Source organism: Pezoporus occidentalis, unplaced genomic scaffold (genome assembly GCF_034315485.1).
Source record: "Pezoporus occidentalis ecotype Australia unplaced genomic scaffold, CSIRO_AGI_Poc_V1 ctg456, whole genome shotgun sequence".
Taxonomy (NCBI): Eukaryota; Metazoa; Chordata; class Aves; order Psittaciformes; family Psittacidae; genus Pezoporus; species Pezoporus occidentalis.
This window is the reverse complement of record NW_026915787.1, coordinates 74,706-92,909: the sequence shown is the minus strand read 5'-3', so window position 1 is coordinate 92,909 and position 18,204 is coordinate 74,706. Positions and strand designations below refer to the sequence as shown.

General features: G+C 61.2%; 1 protein-coding gene across 2 annotated transcripts in view; it reads left to right on the top strand.

Annotated features, from left to right (window-relative positions):
* The window catches only part of FLNA (filamin A), a 40,027-nt gene that overhangs the window by 21,368 nt on the left and 455 nt on the right, over positions 1 to 18,204 (top strand). Inside the window, exons 22-45 of one of the 2 annotated variants that reach the window (XM_062635538.1) lie at positions 2,601 to 2,774; positions 2,910 to 3,072; positions 3,434 to 3,594; positions 3,666 to 3,836; positions 4,068 to 4,191; positions 4,281 to 4,437; positions 4,762 to 4,951; positions 5,101 to 5,124; positions 5,717 to 5,964; positions 6,363 to 6,465; positions 6,641 to 6,781; positions 6,942 to 7,070; positions 7,142 to 7,315; positions 7,891 to 8,052; positions 8,693 to 8,896; positions 10,191 to 10,343; positions 10,452 to 10,574; positions 10,663 to 10,929; positions 12,167 to 12,304; positions 12,469 to 12,584; positions 14,006 to 14,138; positions 14,790 to 14,966; positions 16,062 to 16,280; positions 17,731 to 17,946. In XM_062635538.1, the coding sequence (XP_062491522.1) occupies positions 2,601 to 2,774; positions 2,910 to 3,072; positions 3,434 to 3,594; positions 3,666 to 3,836; positions 4,068 to 4,191; positions 4,281 to 4,437; positions 4,762 to 4,951; positions 5,101 to 5,124; positions 5,717 to 5,964; positions 6,363 to 6,465; positions 6,641 to 6,781; positions 6,942 to 7,070; positions 7,142 to 7,315; positions 7,891 to 8,052; positions 8,693 to 8,896; positions 10,191 to 10,343; positions 10,452 to 10,574; positions 10,663 to 10,929; positions 12,167 to 12,304; positions 12,469 to 12,584; positions 14,006 to 14,138; positions 14,790 to 14,966; positions 16,062 to 16,280; positions 17,731 to 17,946 (3,867 nt within the window). The remainder of the gene's footprint in view (positions 1 to 2,600; positions 2,775 to 2,909; positions 3,073 to 3,433; positions 3,595 to 3,665; positions 3,837 to 4,067; positions 4,192 to 4,280; positions 4,438 to 4,761; positions 4,952 to 5,100; positions 5,125 to 5,716; positions 5,965 to 6,362; positions 6,466 to 6,640; positions 6,782 to 6,941; positions 7,071 to 7,141; positions 7,316 to 7,890; positions 8,053 to 8,692; positions 8,897 to 10,190; positions 10,344 to 10,451; positions 10,575 to 10,662; positions 10,930 to 12,166; positions 12,305 to 12,468; positions 12,585 to 14,005; positions 14,139 to 14,789; positions 14,967 to 16,061; positions 16,281 to 17,730; positions 17,947 to 18,204) is intronic. The other variant, XM_062635539.1, reaches the window with a different exon arrangement.

Below are 18,204 nucleotides of genomic sequence, written 5' to 3'. Positions count from 1 at the left end.
TACAGCACCCATCTATGAGCACCAATACAGCACCCATCAGTGGACACCAACACGACACCCATCGGTGGGCACCAACACAGCCACCCATCTATGAGCACCAACACAGCACCCATCAGGGGACACCAACACGACACCCATCGGTGGGCACCAACACAGCACCCATTGATGGGCACCAACACAGCACCCATTGTTGAGCACCAGCCAACACAGCACCCATCGGTGGGCACTAACACAGCACCCACTGATGGGCACCAACACAGCACCCATCAGTGGACACCAACACAGCCACCCATCTATGAGCACCAAAACAGCACCCATCAGTGGACACCAACACGACACCCGTCGGTGGGCACCAACACAGCACCCATTGTTGAGCACCAGCCAACACAGCACCCATCGGTGGGCACCAACACAGCACCCATCTATGAGCACCAAAACAGCACCCATCAGTGGACACCAACACGACACCCATCGGTGGGCACCAACACAGCACCCATTGTTGAGCACCAGCCAGCACAGCACCCATCGGTGGGCACCAACACAGCACCCATCTATGAGCACCAAAACAGCACCCATCAGTGGACACCAACACGACACCCATCGGTGGGCACCAACACAGCACCCATTGTTGAGCACCAGCCAACACAGCACCCATCGGCACACGACACCCATCGGTGGGCACCAACACAGCACCCATTGTTGAGCACCAGCCAACACAGCACCCATCGGTGGGCACCAACACAGCACCCATCTATGAGCACCAAAACAGCACCCATCAGTGGACACCAACACGACACCCATCGGTGGGCACCAACACAGCACCCATTGTTGAGCACCAGCCAGCACAGCACCCATCGGTGGGCACCAACACAGCACCCATCTATGAGCACCAAAACAGCACCCATCAGTGGACACCAACACGACACCCATCGGTGGGCACCAACACAGCACCCATTGTTGAGCACCAGCCAACACAGCACCCATCGGTGGGCACCAACACGACACCCATCGGTGGGCACCAACACAGCACCCATTGTTGAGCACCAGCCAACACAGCACCCATCGGTGGGCACCAACACAGCACCCATCTATGAGCACCAAAACAGCACCCATCAGTGGACACCAACACGACACCCATCGGTGGGCACCAACACAGCACCCATTGTTGAGCACCAGCCAGCACAGCACCCATCGGTGGGCACCAACACAGCACCCATCTATGAGCACCAAAACAGCACCCATCAGTGGACACCAACACGACACCCATCGGTGGGCACCAACACAGCACCCATTGTTGAGCACCAGCCAGCACAGCACCCATCGGTGGGCACCAACACAGCACCCATCTATGAGCACCAAAACAGCACCCATCAGTGGACACCAACACGACACCCATCGGTGGGCACCAACACAGCACCCATTGTTGAGCACCAGCCAACACAGCACCCATCGGTGGGCACCAACACGACACCCATCGGTGGGCACCAACACAGCACCCATTGTTGAGCACCAGCCAACACAGCACCCATCGGTGGGCACCAACACAGCACCCATCTATGAGCACCAAAACAGCACCCATCAGTGGACACCAACACGACACCCATCGGTGGGCACCAACACAGCACCCATTGTTGAGCACCAGCCAGCACAGCACCCATCGGTGGGCACCAACACAGCACCCATCTATGAGCACCAAAACAGCACCCATCAGTGGACACCAACACGACACCCATCGGTGGGCACCAACACAGCACCCATTGTTGAGCACCAGCCAACACAGCACCCATCGGTGGGCACCAACACGACACCCATCGGTGGGCACCAACACAGCACCCATTGTTGAGCACCAGCCAACACAGCACCCATCGGTGGGCACCAACACAGCACCCATCTATGAGCACCAAAACAGCACCCATCAGTGGACACCAACACGACACCCATCGGTGGGCACCAACACAGCACCCATTGTTGAGCACCAGCCAGCACAGCACCCATCGGTGGGCACCAACACAGCACCCATCTATGAGCACCAAAACAGCACCCATCAGTGGACACCAACACGACACCCATCGGTGGGCACCAACACAGCACCCATTGTTGAGCACCAGCCAACACAGCACCCATCGGTGGGCACCAACACGACACCCATCGGTGGGCACCAACACAGCACCCATTGTTGAGCACCAGCCAACACAGCACCCATCGGTGGGCACTAACACAGCACCCACTGATGGGCACCAACACAGCACCCATCGGTGGGCACCAACACAACACCTATGGTGTCCCCAATGGACCCCAACATTGATTGACACCCGCACAGCACCCATTGATGATTGACACCCACACAGCACCCATCGATGGACCCCAGCACAGCACCCATTGATGATTGACACCCACACAGCACCCATCGATGGACCCCAGCACAGCACCCATTGGTGGGCACCAACGCAACACCCATCGATGGGCACCAACACAACACCTATGGTGTCCCCAATGGACCCCAACATTGATTGACACCCACACAGCACCCATCGATGGCCCCCAGCACAGCACCCATTGGTGGTGGACCCCATCACAGCTCCCGTTCTCTCCCCATCCAGGCGTGTTCCGGGAGGCGGTGACCGAGTTCGATGTGGACGCCCGGGCGCTCACCAAGGTGGGGGGGCCCCACGTGAAGACGCGGGTGTGCAACCCCTCCGGGAACATCACCGAGACCTTCGTGGAGGACCGGGGCGACGGCACCTACCACGTGGAGTACACCCCCTATGAGGAGGGTGAGCGGGGAGGTGGCCCCACAGTGTCCCTATGGCTATGTGGGGGTCGCCCCGCTGTGTCCCTATGGCCATGGAGGGATGCCCCCATTGTGTTCCCTATGGCCATGAGGTGACGTTCCTGTGGGGTGCCCCCAGGCCTGCACACGGTGGACGTGAGCTACGCCGGGAGCCCGGTGCCCCACAGCCCCTTCCGCGTCCCCGTCACCGAGGGCTGTGATCCCGCGCGCGTCCGCGTCCATGGGCCCGGCCTGCAGAGTGGCACCACCAACCAGCCCAACCGCTTCACCGTGGAGACCCGGTGAGGGCCCCGTAGCACCCACAGCCTGACCATGGGGCACCCCACAGCACCCACAGCCTGCCCACGGTACCCCATAGCACCCACAGTCTGACCGTGGGGTGCCCCATACCACCCACAGCCTGTTCATGGGCACCCCACAGCACCCACGGCCTGCCTATGGGTACCCCACAGCACCCACAGGCTGTCCTGGGTCCCCCAAGTCATCCCTGTACCCCAAAGTCATCCTGTCCCTGATACACCCCAGGACATCCTCGTACCCCACATCCTGCCCCTGCTGCCCCCCAAGTCACCCCCCAACCCCTTCCCCCCCCCCATGGTGGGGTTTGGAGGTGCCCCTGACCCCCATCTCCTCACCCCCCAGGGGGGCTGGCACGGGGGGGCTGGGCCTGGCCGTGGAGGGCCCCTCGGAGGCCAAGATGTCGTGCACGGACAACAAGGATGGGAGCTGCTCCGTCGAGTACATCCCCTACGAGCCAGGCACCTACAGCCTCAACGTCACCTACGGCGGCCACCAGGTCCCCGGTGAGCGCCAGGGGGGTCAGCGCGGCGGTGGGCCCCCCCCCGTGCCCCATGGCTCATGGTACCCCCCATAGGGAGCCCATTCAAGGTGCCGGTGACGGACGTGGTGGACGCAGCCAAGGTGAAATGTGTGGGGCCGGGGCTGACGCCGGGTGCTGTCAGGGCCAACGTGCCCCAGAGCTTCACTGTGGACACCAGCAAGGCCGGGGTGGCCCCCCTGGATGTGAAGGTGCAGGGACCCAAAGGTAAAGGGGGGAGCACCCAAGGGAGGGGGGCTCAGAGGGGTTGGGGTGCTCCTGGTGCAAGGGATGGGGGTAAAGGGTGTCCTGTGGGTGGTGGGGTGGGGGGGGCATCCCATGCATGGCATTGGGGTGCCCATGTGGCCTCTTGGGGTGCCTCCAGGGAGTCTCTGGGTGTCCCATAAGGTGCGGTGGGCCCCCCCCAGTGCCCCCCTGACCCCCGTGCCCCCCCCATAGGTGTAGTGGAGCCTGTGGAGGTGGCAGACAACGGGGACGGGACCCAGCGCGTGAGCTACGTCCCGAGCCGCGAGGGGCCCTACAGCATCTCCGTGCGCTACGGCGACGAGGAGGTGCCCCGCAGGTACTGGGGGGGGACATGGGCATGGGGGGGCCACAGGGGAGGACCGGGGTGGGGGCTCTGCTCTGACCCCCCCATGGTGTTCCCCCAAGCCCGTTCAAGGTGAAGGCGCTGCCCACCCATGACGCCAGCAAGGTGAAGGCGAGCGGCCCGGGGCTCAACACCACGGGCGTCCCGGCCAGCCTGCCCGTGGAGTTCACCATCGACGCCAAGGACGCGGGCGAGGGGCTCCTGGCCGTGCAGATCACTGTGAGGGATGGGGGGGCACTGGGGGGCATGGGGGGGAGCTCATAGTGGTATACAGGGGTCTCTGGGTGCCATGGGTGATGTGCACGGTGCCATGGGTGATGCCATGGGCGATGTACATGGTGCCGTGGGTGATGCTCACGGTGCCATGGGTGATGCCGTGGGTGATGCCAGGGTTGATAAACATGGGTGATGCTCACAGTGCCATGGGTGATGCACCCTGTTTGGGCACCAGGGGCATCCCAGCGGATGCTCAGTGCTGAGGCCTGGGGCTGGCTGCGCCCCGGCTCCCGCCCTCCCTCCCACCCCATTCCTGCTGTCCCGCAGGATCCCGAGGGGAAGCCCAAGAAGGCGTCGATCCGGGACAACCAGGACGGGACGTACACGGTGTCCTACGTGCCGGACATGACCGGGCGCTACACCATCCTCATCAAGTACGGGGGGGACGAGATCCCCTACTCCCCGTACCGCATCCGCGCCGTGCCCGCCGGCGACGCCAGCAAGTGCACCGTCACCGGTACGCGAGCCCCGGGCTCAGCACCACCCGCAGCGGGGGAGGGCTGTGGGGGGATCTGGCAGGGCCTCACGTGTGTTTCACTGATTTCTTGCTTCTCTGCCCCCCCCACGCCCGCCCCACATCCCCCCCCCTCCCCCCCACTGCTGTAGTCTCCATCGGAGGTCACGGCTTAGGTAAGCTCATTGCATGGCTCGCTTGGCGTCGGGGTGCATGCGTGACCCCCCCTGCACCCCCAAAGTGCCCCCAGCCCTTGGGGGCACCCCCTTTTCTCCCCATATAGCAATGAGGGTCCCCCCACAGCCAATCAGGGCTCGACTTTGGGGGGTCCAAGCCTTGTTTGAGATGGAGGGGTCCCCCCCAGCTGCTTCAAGGACAGGGACCCACTGTTGTAATGGGGGGAGTGTCCCCCCCACCTCATTCACTTTGGGGGGCCCTCTTGGTGCAGTTGGAGGCAATGAGCTGGGGTGTGCCTTTGTACCCCCCTCCCCATGGCACGACTGGAGCATCCCCATGCTCAGCCCATAGGGGGTACCCAGGACTCAGTTTGGGGGTGTATGGGGGGGGTACAGGCAATGGGGCAATGAGCTGGGGGTGCCTCAATAACCCTCATTACCCCCCCCCCCCCCATGGCACGAGTGGAGCATCCCCATGCTCAGCCCATGGGGGGTACCCAGGGCTCAGTTTGTGGGCTCTGGAGGCCCACAATGGGGTGACCTCCCCTGTCAATGGGGCCCTCAATCACCACCACCCCCCCCCATCCCGCAGGGGCCGGTCTGGGCCCCACAATCCAGCTGGGGGAGGAGACGGTGATCACGGTGGACGCGAAGGCGGCGGGCAAGGGGAAGGTGACGTGCAGCGTCTGCACCCCCGACGGCTCCGAGGCCGACGTGGACGTGGTGGAGAACGCGGACGGGACCTTCGACATCTTCTACACCGCGCCACAGCCCGGCAAGTACGTGATCTGTGTGCGCTTCGGCGGCGAGCACATCCCCAACAGCCCCTTCCAGGTCATGGTGAGTGTGGGGCTGGCAGGGGTGGGCAGGGGTGGGCAGGGGTGGGGAGGGGTGGGGAGGGGTGGGCAGGGGTGGGCAGGGATGGGGCAGGGGTGGGGAGGGGTGGGCAGGGGTGGGCAGGGATAGGCAGGGATGGGCAGGAATTGGGGTAGGGATGGGGAGGGATGGGGCAGGGATGGGGAGGGGTGGGCAGGGATAGGCAGGGATGGGCAGGAATTGGGGTAGGGATGGGGTGGGAATGGACAGGGATGGGACGGGAGTCAGGAAGAGGACAAGAAGGGACATGGAAGGGGTTGGGCAGGGGATGGGCAGGGTGGGAGGGGGCACAGGGGGGCACAGGGTGGGGACAGGGCCCAGTTGGGGGTCCCGGTGCCCAATGCAGTTCCCCCCTGGCGCAGGCGACAGAGCGGGCGCTGCTAGGGGTGAACGGGCTGGACATGGCCGGGCTGCGCCCCTTCGACCTCGTCATCCCCTTCACCATCAAGAAGGGCGAGATCACTGGTGAGGGGGGGCACCCCAAAGCCATGGGGTCTATGGGGGCCCCCCCCATTGCCCAGGGTCCTCAACACCCACCTGGGGTCCTCCTGGGGGTCCCCACCCCTTCCCCAAGTCCTCCCCAAGCAATGGGGCAGCCATGGGTGCCCGCAGCCCCCCCAGTGACCCCCCTTTCCCCCAGGGGAGGTGCGGATGCCCTCGGGCAAGGTGGCCAAGCCAGACATCACCGACAACAAGGACGGGACGGTGACGGTTCGGTTCGCGCCCAGCGAGGCCGGGCTGCACGAGATGGACATCCGCTACGAGAGCATGCACATCCCAGGTGGGGGCCGGGGGGCTTTGAGGGCACCCTCCTGAAGCATCCCAGCACCGCGGCTCCCTACATCCCACCCCGTATCCATGGCAACCACCAGCATCCTCCGTGGCACTGGGGGGGGTGTCTCCTGCCCCCCAACACCCCCTTTGTGTGTGTGTCCCCGCAGGCAGCCCCCTTCAGTTCTATGTGGACTACGTGAACAGCGGCCACGTCACCGCCTACGGCCCTGGCCTCATCCACGGCACCGTGAACAAACCAGCCTCCTTCACCGTCAACACCAAGGACGCCGGCGAGGGTGAGCCCACGGGGTGCCCCCCCAGCACCCACGAGCACCTGGGCCCCCCCTCACTGCTGTCCCCCCCCCAGGAGGGCTGTCGCTGGCCGTGGAGGGGCCCTCCAAGGCGGAGCTGAGCTGCACGGACAACCAGGACGGGACGTGCAGCGTCTCCTACCTGCCCGTGCTGCCCGGGGACTACAGCATCGTGGTCAAGTACAACGAGAAGCACATCCCCGGGAGCCCCTTCACCGCCCGCATCACCGGTACCCGGCAGCGGGGCGCCGTGGGGGCGATGAGGGGCAGTGGGGGTCAATGGGAGGCGATGGGGGGCAATGGGAGTCAATGGGAGGCAATGAGATGCAATGGGGGGCAATGGGAGGCAATGAGATGCAATGGGAGGCAATGGGTTGCAATGGGAGGCAATAGGATGCAACAGGATGCAATAGGGTGCAATGGGACGCAATGGGGTGCAATGGGAGGCAATGGGAGTCAATGGGATGCAGTGGTATGCAATGGGAGGCAGTGGGATGCAATGGGATACAATGGGGTGCAATGGGAGGCAATGGGAGTCAATGGGATGCAGTGGGATGCAATGGGAGGCAGTGGGATGCAATGGGATACAATGGGGTGCAATGGGATGCAATGGGATACAATGGGGTGCAATGGGGTGCAATGGGAGGCAATGGGAGTCGGAGTCAATGGGATGGGATGCAATGGGAGGCAGTGGGATGCAATGGGAGGCAATGGGAGTCAATGGGATACAATGGGGTGCAATGGGAGGCAATGGGAGTCAATGGTTGCCAGGGGGGCCATAGCGCTCACCCACTACCCACCGCAGGTGACGACAGCCTGCGCCTGTCCCACCTCAAGGTGGGCGCCTCAGCCGACATCCCCCTGGACCTGGGTGAGACCGACCTGAGCCAGCTCACGGCGGCCGTCACCGCGCCCTCGGGCCGCAAGGAGCCCTGCCAGCTCAAGCGCCTGCGCAACGGGCACATCGGTGCGGGGGGGGGACAGGGCCCGGCACTTGCTGCTGGGGCACGGGGGGAGCAGCCACAGCTGCTGGCCCCCACACCCCATATCCTATATCCCTGTGTCCCCATATACTGTATCCCCATATACCCATACTTCATATCCCCATACCCCCATATCCCTGTATCCCCATATACTGTGTCCCATATACCCATACTTCATATCCCCATCCCCCCATATCCCTGTATCCCCATATCCCATACCCCATATCCCTGTATCCCCCTACCCCATATCCCCATATCTCCATACCCCCGTACCCCCATATCCCCGTACCCCTATATCCCCATATCCCCATACCCCCATATCCCCGTACCACTATATCCCCCTATCCCCATACCCCCATATCCCTGTACCCCTATATCCCCATATCCATCCCCATACCCCCATATCCCCGTACCGCTATATCCCCATATCCCCATACCCCCATATCCCCGTACTGCTATATCCCCATATCCCCATACCCCCATATCCCTGTACCCCTATATCCCCATATCCCCATACCCCCATATCCCCGTACCACTATATCCCCATATCCCCGTACCCCCATATCCCCGTACCCCTGCATCCCCCCGTACCCCATTCCCTCATGGCTGCCCCGTGCCGCGCAGGGATCTCCTTCGTGCCGCAGGAGGTGGGGGAGCACCTGGTGCACGTGCTGCGGGGGGGGCAGCCGCTGCCGCGCAGCCCCATCGCCGTCACCATCAGCCAGGCAGAGCTGGGCGACGCCGCCCGCGTGCGCGTGGCAGGGCCGGGCCTGCGCGAGGGCCGCACCTTCGAGCCCGCCCACTTCACCATCGACACCCGCGATGCCGGTACCTGCACCCCCCATGGCACCCATAGCACCCATGGCATCCTGGTAGCACCCAGAGCATCCCCATAGCACCCATGGCATCCTGGTAGCACCCAGAGCATCCCCATAGCACCCATGGCATCCTGATAGCACCCAGAGCATCCCCATAGCACCCATGGCATCCTGGTAGCACCCAGAGCATCCCCATAGCACCCATGGCATCCTGGTAGCACCCAGAGCATCCCCATAGCACCCATGGCATCCTGATAGCACCCAGAGCGTCCCCATAGCACCCATGGCATCCTGGTAGCACCCAGAGCATCCCCAGAGCACCCATGGCATCCTGATAGCACCCAGAGCATCCCCATAGCACCCATGGCATCCTGATAGCACCCAGAGCATCCCCATAGCACCCATAGCACCCATGGCATCCTGATAGCACCCAGAGCGTCCCCATAGCACCCATGGCATCCTGGTAGCACCCAGAGCATCCCCAGAGCACCCATGGCATCCTGATAGCACCCAGAGCATCCCCATAGCACCCATGGCATCCTGATAGCACCCAGAGCATCCCATGGCACCCATGGCACCCATAGAACCCGTGGAACACACAGAACACAGCACCCATAGCACCCATGGCATCCTGATAGCACCCAGAGCATCCCCATAGCACCCATGGCGTCCTGATAGCACCCAGAGCATCCCCATAGCACCCATGGCATCCTGGTAGCACCCAGAGCATCCCCATGGCACCCATAGCACCCATGGCATCCTGATAGCACCCAGAGCGTCCCCAGAACACCCATAGCACCCATGGCATCCTGATAGCACCCAGAGCATCCCCATAGCACCCATGGCATCCTGATAGCACCCAGAGCGTCCCCATAGCACCCGTAGCACCCATGGCATCCTGATAGCACCCAGAGCGTCCCCAGGACACCCCCAGAGCACCCATGGCATCCTGATAGCACCCAGAGCATCCCCAGAGCACCCGTAGCACCCATAGCATCCCCATAGCACCTGTAGCATCCCCTGACCCCCCATGGCACCCATAGCATCCCCATAGCATCCCCTGATGCCCCTCATTGCACCCATAGCACTTCCTGACCCCCCATAGCATCCCCATTGCACCCATGCACTTCACCACTGATACCCAGGATGCAAGTACCAGCCCCTGACCGCCCCATAGCACCCCTCCACCACAATGTCCCCATCACCCGCCAGCCCTGACCCCCCTCCCTCTGGCCCCATCGCAAACAGGGGGTGTCACATCCCTGGGAGGGGGTCCCCGTTAACACCCCCGTGCCCCATGGCAGGGTATGGGGGGCTGAGCCTGTCCATCGAGGGCCCCAGCAAGGTGGACATCACCACGGAGGAGCTGGAGGACGGGACGTGCCGTGTCTCCTACTGCCCCACGGAGCCCGGCAACTACATCATCTCGCTCAAGTTCGGCGACCAGCACGTGCCCGGTGCGCCCCAGCGATGGGGGGGGTCTATGGGGTGTCTATGTGGTCTGTGGGGGGGTCTGTGTGGTCTGTGGAATCTATGGGGTGTCTGACGCCCCGCTGGCCCCCCAGGAAGCCCGTTCTCAGTGAAGGTGACAGGCGAGGGCCGGATGAAGGAGAGCATCACGCGCCGGCGCCGTGCCCCCCCCGAGGCCAGCGTGGGCTCTGCCTGCGACCTCAGCCTCAAGGTGCCCGGTGAGTGATGAGGGGGGGCCCAGGGGGTCCTATGGGGGGGACCCCAAGGGCAAATGGAGAGACCTGAAGGACCCCCCCGTCCCCGCAGAGCTGAGCGAGCACGAGGTGACGGCGCTGGTCACGGGCCCCTCGGGGCAGGCGGTGGCGGCTCAGGCGCTGGAGGGCGAGGGCGGCGCCTACAGCATCCGGTTCGTGCCGGCCGAGACCGGGGTGCACTCGGTCAGCGTGAAGGACCGGGGCCAGCACGTGCCGGGCAGCCCCTTCCAGTTCACCGTGGGGCCGCTGGGGGAAGGCGGCGCGCACAAGGTCCGAGCGGGGGGACCCGGCCTAGAGCGCGCCGAGGCAGGGGTGCCAGGTGAGCGGGGGGGCCCCAACAGTGACACAGACACCCCTAAACCTGAGAGAACCCCCCTAAACCTGATAGTGCTACACCTGAACCTGAGAGAGATACACCTAAACCTTACATCCACTTAAACTGATGCAGATACACCTAAACCTGATAGAGATACACCTGAACCTGAGAGAGATACACCTAAACCTTACATACACTTAAACTGATGCAGATACACCTAAACCTGATAGAGATACACCTGAACCTGAGAGAGATACACCTAAACCTTATATACACTTAAACTGATGCAGATACACCTAAACCTGATAGAGATACACCTGAACCTGAGAGAGATACACCTAAACCTTATATACACTTAAACTGATGCAGATACACCTAAACCTGATAGAGATACACCTGAACCTGAGAGAGATACACCTAAACCTTATATACACTTAAACTGATACAGATACACCTAAACCTGATAGAGATACACCTGAACCTGAGACAGGTACACCTAAACGTGAGACAAATACACCTGAACCTGATAGAGATACACCTAAACCTTATATACACCAAAACTGATACAGATACACCTAAACCTGATAGAGATACACCTGAACCTGAGACAGGTACACCTAAACCTTATATACACCAAAACTGATACAGATACACCTAAACCTGATAGAGATACACCTGAACCTGAGACAGGTACACCTAAACCTTATATACACCAAAACTGATACAGATACACCTAAACCTGATAGAGATACACCTGAACCTGAGACAGGTACACCTAAACGTGAGACAAATACACCTGAATCTGAGAGAGATACACCTAAACCTTATATACACCAAAACTGATGCAGATACACCTAAACCTGATAGAGATACACCTGAACCTGATAGAGATACACCTAAACCTTATATACACTTAAACTGATACAGATACACCTAAACCTGATAGAGATACACCTGAACCTGATAGAGATACACCTAAACCTTATATACACCAAAACTGATACACCTAAACCTGATAGACCCCTAAACGTGACCCACACCCCTTAAACATGACCCTGAGCCCCCAGACCTGACCCAGAGCCTCCAAATCCTCTCCGAGCCTCCCCAAAGCCCACTGCAGCTCCCCCTGCATCCCTCCCATCCCCTCCTGGCCTGCCCCCATATCCCACGCGCTGGGTTACGTCTGGGGGGCGTCTCAGCCCTTTGGGGCTCCCTGACCCCCCTCTTCGTGCCCCCCCAGCCGAGTTCAGCATCTGGACGCGGGAGGCGGGCGCCGGGGGCCTCTCCATCGCCGTGGAGGGCCCGAGCAAGGCCGAGATCGCCTTCGAGGACCGCAAGGACGGCTCCTGCGGCGTCTCCTACGTGGTGCAGGAGCCGGGTACGGCCGCGGGGGGACGGGGCCCTGGCGCAGTAACCGCGTGCGGACACGAGGCGGCGCTGCTGAGGCGGCACAAAGCGAGCTCTGGGGGGGGCTCTGTATGGGGGACCTGCAGGGGTCCATGGGGACCCCCAGCCCGGTGCCACGTCCCGGTGTCCCCGCAGGTGACTACGAGGTGTCGGTGAAGTTCAACGAGGAGCACATCCCCGAGAGCCCGTTCGTGGTGACGGCGGCGGCGCCCTGCGATGCTGCTCGGCGCCTCACTGTTTCTAGCCTTCAGGTGAGGCACCGGGAGAAACCCCCCCCAGCACCGGGGGCGGCAGGGCCAGCGCCGGGGGGGACACGGAGGGGGACTGGGGGGCTAGAGGGGTCTGAGGCAGATACGGAGCCAGATAGGGGGGGTTAGGGGGGACCAAGGGGGATATGGAGCCAGATAGGGGGGGTTAGGGGGGTCTGAGGGGGATATGGAGCCAGATAGGGGGGGTTAGGGGGGACCAAGGGGGATATGGAGCCAGATAGGGGGGGTTAGGGGAGTCTGAGGGGGATATGGAGCCAGATAGGGAGGGTTAGGGGGGTCTGAGGGGGATATGGAGCCAGATAGGGGGGTTATGGGGGGTCCGAGGGGGATATGGAGACAAATAATGGGGTTTAGGGAGGCCTAAGCAGCACAGTGGAGCCAGATGGGGGGGGGGGTAGGCAGTCTAAGGGAGGTATGGAATCAGATAGGGAGGTAGGTCCAAGGGGGATATGGAGCCGTATAGGGGTGTTTAGGGGGTCTAAGCGACAATGGAGCCAAACAGGGAGTTTTAAGGGGATATGGAGCCTATAGGAGGATTTAGGATGTGTCTCAGGGGGATAATGGAGCCACATAGAGGGGTTCAGGGGGCTCAAGGGGGTCTTAGGGGAATAATGGAGCTGTATAGGGGGGGTCTCAGGGGGTATGGGGTGGTAGTGGAGCCGTATAGAGGGATTTAGAGGGATTTAAGGGGGTCTCAGGGGGAAAATGGAGCCACATCAGGGAGTTTAGGGGGACAGTGGAGGCACAGAGCAGGGTTAGGAGGGTTTTGGGGTGCTTTTAGGGTCATCCTAGCCCCATAGTGGGGCTTAGTGGGGTTTGGGGCACAGCAGAGCCTCAGTCAGGTCCGGGGGGGCTGGAGCTGGTTTTGGGGTCCCTGCGCTGGCCAGGCTGCCCCACCCCCAAACCGGGGGGGGCCCTGGGGGTTTCTCTCGTGTCTCTTTTAAAGGCTATTAACAGCCCCACCCCCACTTTGGGGGTCACCCTGGGGCTGGGGGAGTCTTAGTGGGAGTGAGCGGCCCCCCAAACCCCCCCCTGCACCCCCAAAGCGGGACCGGGGTCCCCCACTCGCTCCCACTAAGCCCCCCAGCCCCATAAGGTAAGTGGGGTATGGAGGGGGTCCCGACACCCCCAAACCTTGGGGCACCTCAGAAACGGGGTGAGTTCCCCTCCCCCCACGTTATTTGGGGTGAGGATTTGGGGGTGTCACCTCCCTGGGGTGATTAATTTGCACCCCAGGTTTTGGGGTGCAGCTGCCCCCATCCTCCTGGGGGGGGTTAAACCCCTTTAAGCTGGGGTTTGATGCTGGGGGGGGCAATGCCAGGTTCTATCCCCCTGCCCCCGCACTTGGGGGTGCCCCCCCGTTTGGGGGTGCCCCCCCCCCGCTGACGGTCTCTGCCCCCCAGGAATCAGGGCTCAAGGTTCACCAACCCGCGTCCTTCGCCGTGAGCCTCAATGGGGCCAAGGGCGCGCTGGACGCCAAAGTGCACAGCCCCTCGGGGGCGCTGGAGGAGTGCCACATCACCGAGGTCACCGAAGGTGAGGCCCCCCGAACCCCCCCGAACCCCCCCGGGCCCCACAGTGGGCTTGCCCAAACCCCTCTGCCCTCCGCTGCGGCTGAACCACTTCTGGCTCATGGGGTGGGGGGACAGCCCCTGTGGGTGGGAGGGAGGATTTAGGGCCCCCCCCCGAACTTTAGGAGGGGGATTTTGGGGTCTCCCCCACTTTAGGAGCTCCCTCAAGCCCTGTTCGTTTGGTCTGGGGGTCCCCGGGGGGTGTTAGGTTCACTGATGTCTATGCGGTCTCATTGATGTCTGTGGAGTTTCTTTGATGTCTATGGGGTTTCACTGGTGTCTGTGTTGTTTCATTGATATCTATGGGGGCTCCCTGATATCTATGGGGTCCATTGATGTCTATGGGGTCCATTGATGTCTATGGGGTCCCTGACCCCATTGCCCCCAGGCAAGCACACCGTGTGGTTAATCCCACTGGTCCATTGTTGTCTATGGGGTCCGTTGATGTCTATGGCATTCACTGATGTCTGTGGGGTCTCAGTGGTGTCTATGGGGTCTCAGTGGTGTCTATGGGGTCTCAGTGGTGTCTATGGGGTCTCAGTGGTGTCTATGGCATTCACTGATGTCTATGGGGTCCATTGCTGTCTATGGGATCCCTGACCCCCTTGCCCCCCAGACAAGTACGCCGTGCGCTTCATCCCGCGGGAGAACGGGGTCTATTCCATCGACGTCAAGTTCGAGGGCTCGCACATCCCCGGGAGCCCCTTCAAGGTGCGCGTGGGGGAGCCGGGCCAGGCCGGGGACCCGGGGCTCGTGTCCGCCTACGGCCCGGGCCTGGAGGGCGGCACCACAGGTAGGGGCCGCGCGGGGCAGCTGTGGGGTCCAGCCGGGCTCTGTGGGGGGTCTGGGGGCTCCCTAGGGGGTTCAGGGCGCTGCGGCCTCATAGCGGGCCTCATGCACCTGGGGGCCTCTGTGTGGTTTTGGGGTGTCTCATTGTGATTCAGGGTGGTTTGGGGCTGTTTCAGGCAGTTTGGGGGCTGTTTGGGTGCTGGTTCTGGGGCAGTTTTGGGTTGTTTGGGGCAGTTTTGGGGCTGTTTCAGGCAGTTTGGGGGCTGTTTGGGTGCTGTTCGGGGCTGTTTGGGTGCTGGTTCTGGGGCAGTTTTGGGTTGTTTGGGGCAGTTTTGGGGCTGTTTCGGGCAGTTTGGGGGCTGTTTGGGTGCTGGTTCTGGGGCAGTTTTGGGTTGTTTGGGGCAGTTTTGGGGCTGTTTCGGGCAGTTTGGGGGCTGTTTGGGTGCTGGTTCTGGGGCAGTTTTGGGTTGTTTGGGGCAGTTTTGGGGCTGTTTCGGGCAGTTTGGGGGCTGTTTGGGTGCTGGTTCTGGGGCAGGTTTGGGTTGTTTGGGGCACTTTTGGGGCTGTTTCAGGCAGTTTGGGGGCTGTTTGGGTGCTGGTTCTCGGGCAGTTTCGGGTTGTTTGGGGCAGTTTTGGGGCTGTTTCAGGCAGTTTGGGGGCTGTTTGGGTGCTGTTTGGGGATGGTTGGGTGCTGGTTCTGGGGCAGTTTCAGGTTGTTTGGGGCAGTTTTGGGGCTGTTTCAGGCAGTTTGGGGCTGTTTGGGTGCTGGTTCTGGGGCAGTTTTGGGGTTGTTTGGGGCAGTTTTGGGGCTGTTTGGGTGCTGTTCGGGGCTGTTTGGGTGCTGGTTCTGGGGCAGTTTTGGGTTGTTTGGGGCAGTTTTGGGGCTGTTTCAGGCAGTTTGGGGGCTGTTTGGGTGCTGGTTCTGGGGCAGTTTTGGGTTCTGGGGCAGTTTTGGGTTGTTTGGGGCAGTTTTGGGGCTGTTTGGGTGCTGGTTCTGGGGCAGTTTTGGGGTTGTTTGGGGCAGTTTGGGGGCTGTTTCAGGCAGTTTTGGGGCTGTTTGGGGCTGGTTCCGGGGTCCCTCACTGCGTTTGCCCCCCAGGCTCCCCGGCAGAGTTCGTGGTGAACACGTGCAAGGCGGGCCCGGGCGCTCTGGCCGTCACCATCGAGGGCCCGTCCAAGGTGAAGATGGAGTGCAGGGAGTGCGCCGAGGGCTACCGCGTGTGCTACACCCCCATGGCCCCCGGCAGCTACCTCATCTCCATCAAGTTCGGGGGCCCCCACCACATCGTGGGCAGCCCCTTCAAGGCCAAGATCACCGGTAACGAGAGGCTGAGGGGGGGTAACGGGTGGGGTTTGGGGTGCAAGGGGCGGGTTTGGGGGGTTTGGTCGGTTTTGGGGTGATTTGGGCAGTGTTGGGGCACAATGAGCACTGTTGGGGTGCATTGGGGCAGGTTTGGGTTCGTTTGGGTCACTTGGCTCCGTTTGGGTCAGTTTTGGGTGGTTTGGGTCACTTTTGGCTCAGTTTGGGTCAGTTTGGGTCAGTGTGGCTCAGTTTTGGCTTGGTTTGGCTCAGTTTTGGCTCAGTTTGGGTCATTTTGGCTCAGTTTGGCTCAGTTTGGGTCAGTTTTGGGTGGTTTGGGTAACTTTTGGCTCAGTTTGGGTCAGTGTGGCTCAGTTTTGGCTTGGTTTGGCTCAGTTTTGGCTCAGTTTGGGTCATTTTGGCTCAGTTTGGCTCAGTTTGGGTCAGTTTTGGGTGGTTTGGGTCAGTTTTGGCTCAGTTTGGGTCAGTTTGGGTCAGTGTGGCTCAGTTTTGGCTTGGTTTGGCTCAGTTTTGGCTCAGTTTGGTCATTTTGGCTCAATTTGGCTCAGTTTGGGTCAGTTTTGGGTGGTTTGGGTCAGTTTTGGTCATTTTGGCTCAGTTTGGGTCAGTTTTGGGCGGTTTGGGTCAGTTTTGGTCATTTTGGCTCAGTTTGGGTCAGTTTTGGGTGGTTTGGGTCAGTTTGGGTCAGTTTGAGTCAATTTGGCTCAGTTTGGGTCAGTTTTGGTCATTTTGGCTCAGTTTGGCTCAGTTTTGGGTCAGTTTTGATCATTTTGGCTCAGTTTGGCTCAGTTTTGGTCAGTTTTGGGTGGTTTGGGTCAGTTTTGGCTCAGTTTGGGTCAGTTTGAGTCAATTTGGCTCAGTTTGGGTCAGTTTTGGTCATTTTGGCTCAGTTTGGCTCAGTTTTGGGTGGTTTGGGTCTGTTTGGGTCAGTTTGAGTCAATTTGGCTCAGTTTGGGTCAGTTTTGGGCGGTTTGGGTCAGTTTTGATCATTTTGGCTCAGTTTGGCTCAGTTTTGGGTGGTTTGGGTCAGTTTTGGCTCAGTTTGGGTCAGTTTGAGTCAATTTGGCTCAGTTTGGGTCAGTTTTGGGCGGTTTGGGTCAGTGTTGGTCATTTTGGCTCAGTTTGGGTCAGTTTTGGGCGGTTTGGGTCAGTTTTGGTCATTTTGGCTCAGTTTGGGTCAGTTTTGGGTGGTTTGGGTCTGTTTGGGTCAGTTTGAGTCAATTTGGCTCAGTTTGGATCAATTTTGGGCAGTTTGGCTCAGTTTTGGGTCAGTTTTGATCAGTTTGGCTCAGTTTGGCTCAGTTTTGGTCAGTTTTGGGTGGTTTGGGTCAGTTTTGGCTCAGTTTGGGTCAGTTTGAGTCAATTTGGCTCAGTTTTGGGTCAGTTTTGATCATTTTGGCTCAGTTTGGCTCAGTTTTGGTCACTATGGGGTGCTCTGCCCCCCCAGGCCCGCGCCTCGTGAGCAGCCACAGCCTCCGCGAGAGCTCCTCGGTGCTGGTGGACACCGGCGGGGGGGCCGCAGCCGCAGCAGCCGTGGGGGGGGCCCCCCCCGGAGCTGCCCCCCCGGGCTCGGACGCCGGGCGCGTGGTGGCCAAAGGGCTGGGGCTCAGCAAAGCCTTCGTGGGGCAGAAGAACAGCTTCAGCCTGGACTGCAGCCGCGCCGGTGCGGGCCCCCCCATGGCAAACCATGGGTGATACCCCCCAGGGACCCTCCCATGGCACCCCCATGGGTGACACCCACCCCAGAGACCCCCCCCATGGGTGACACCCACCCCAGTGATCCCCCCCATGGCCGATACCCTCTACAATTGCCCCTCTCATGGGTGATACAACCATGGGACCCCCCCAATGACACCCCCAGGGACCCCCCTGGGTCATCCCGCCCCACTGGCACCCCCCACTGCCCCTCCCATGGGGTGGT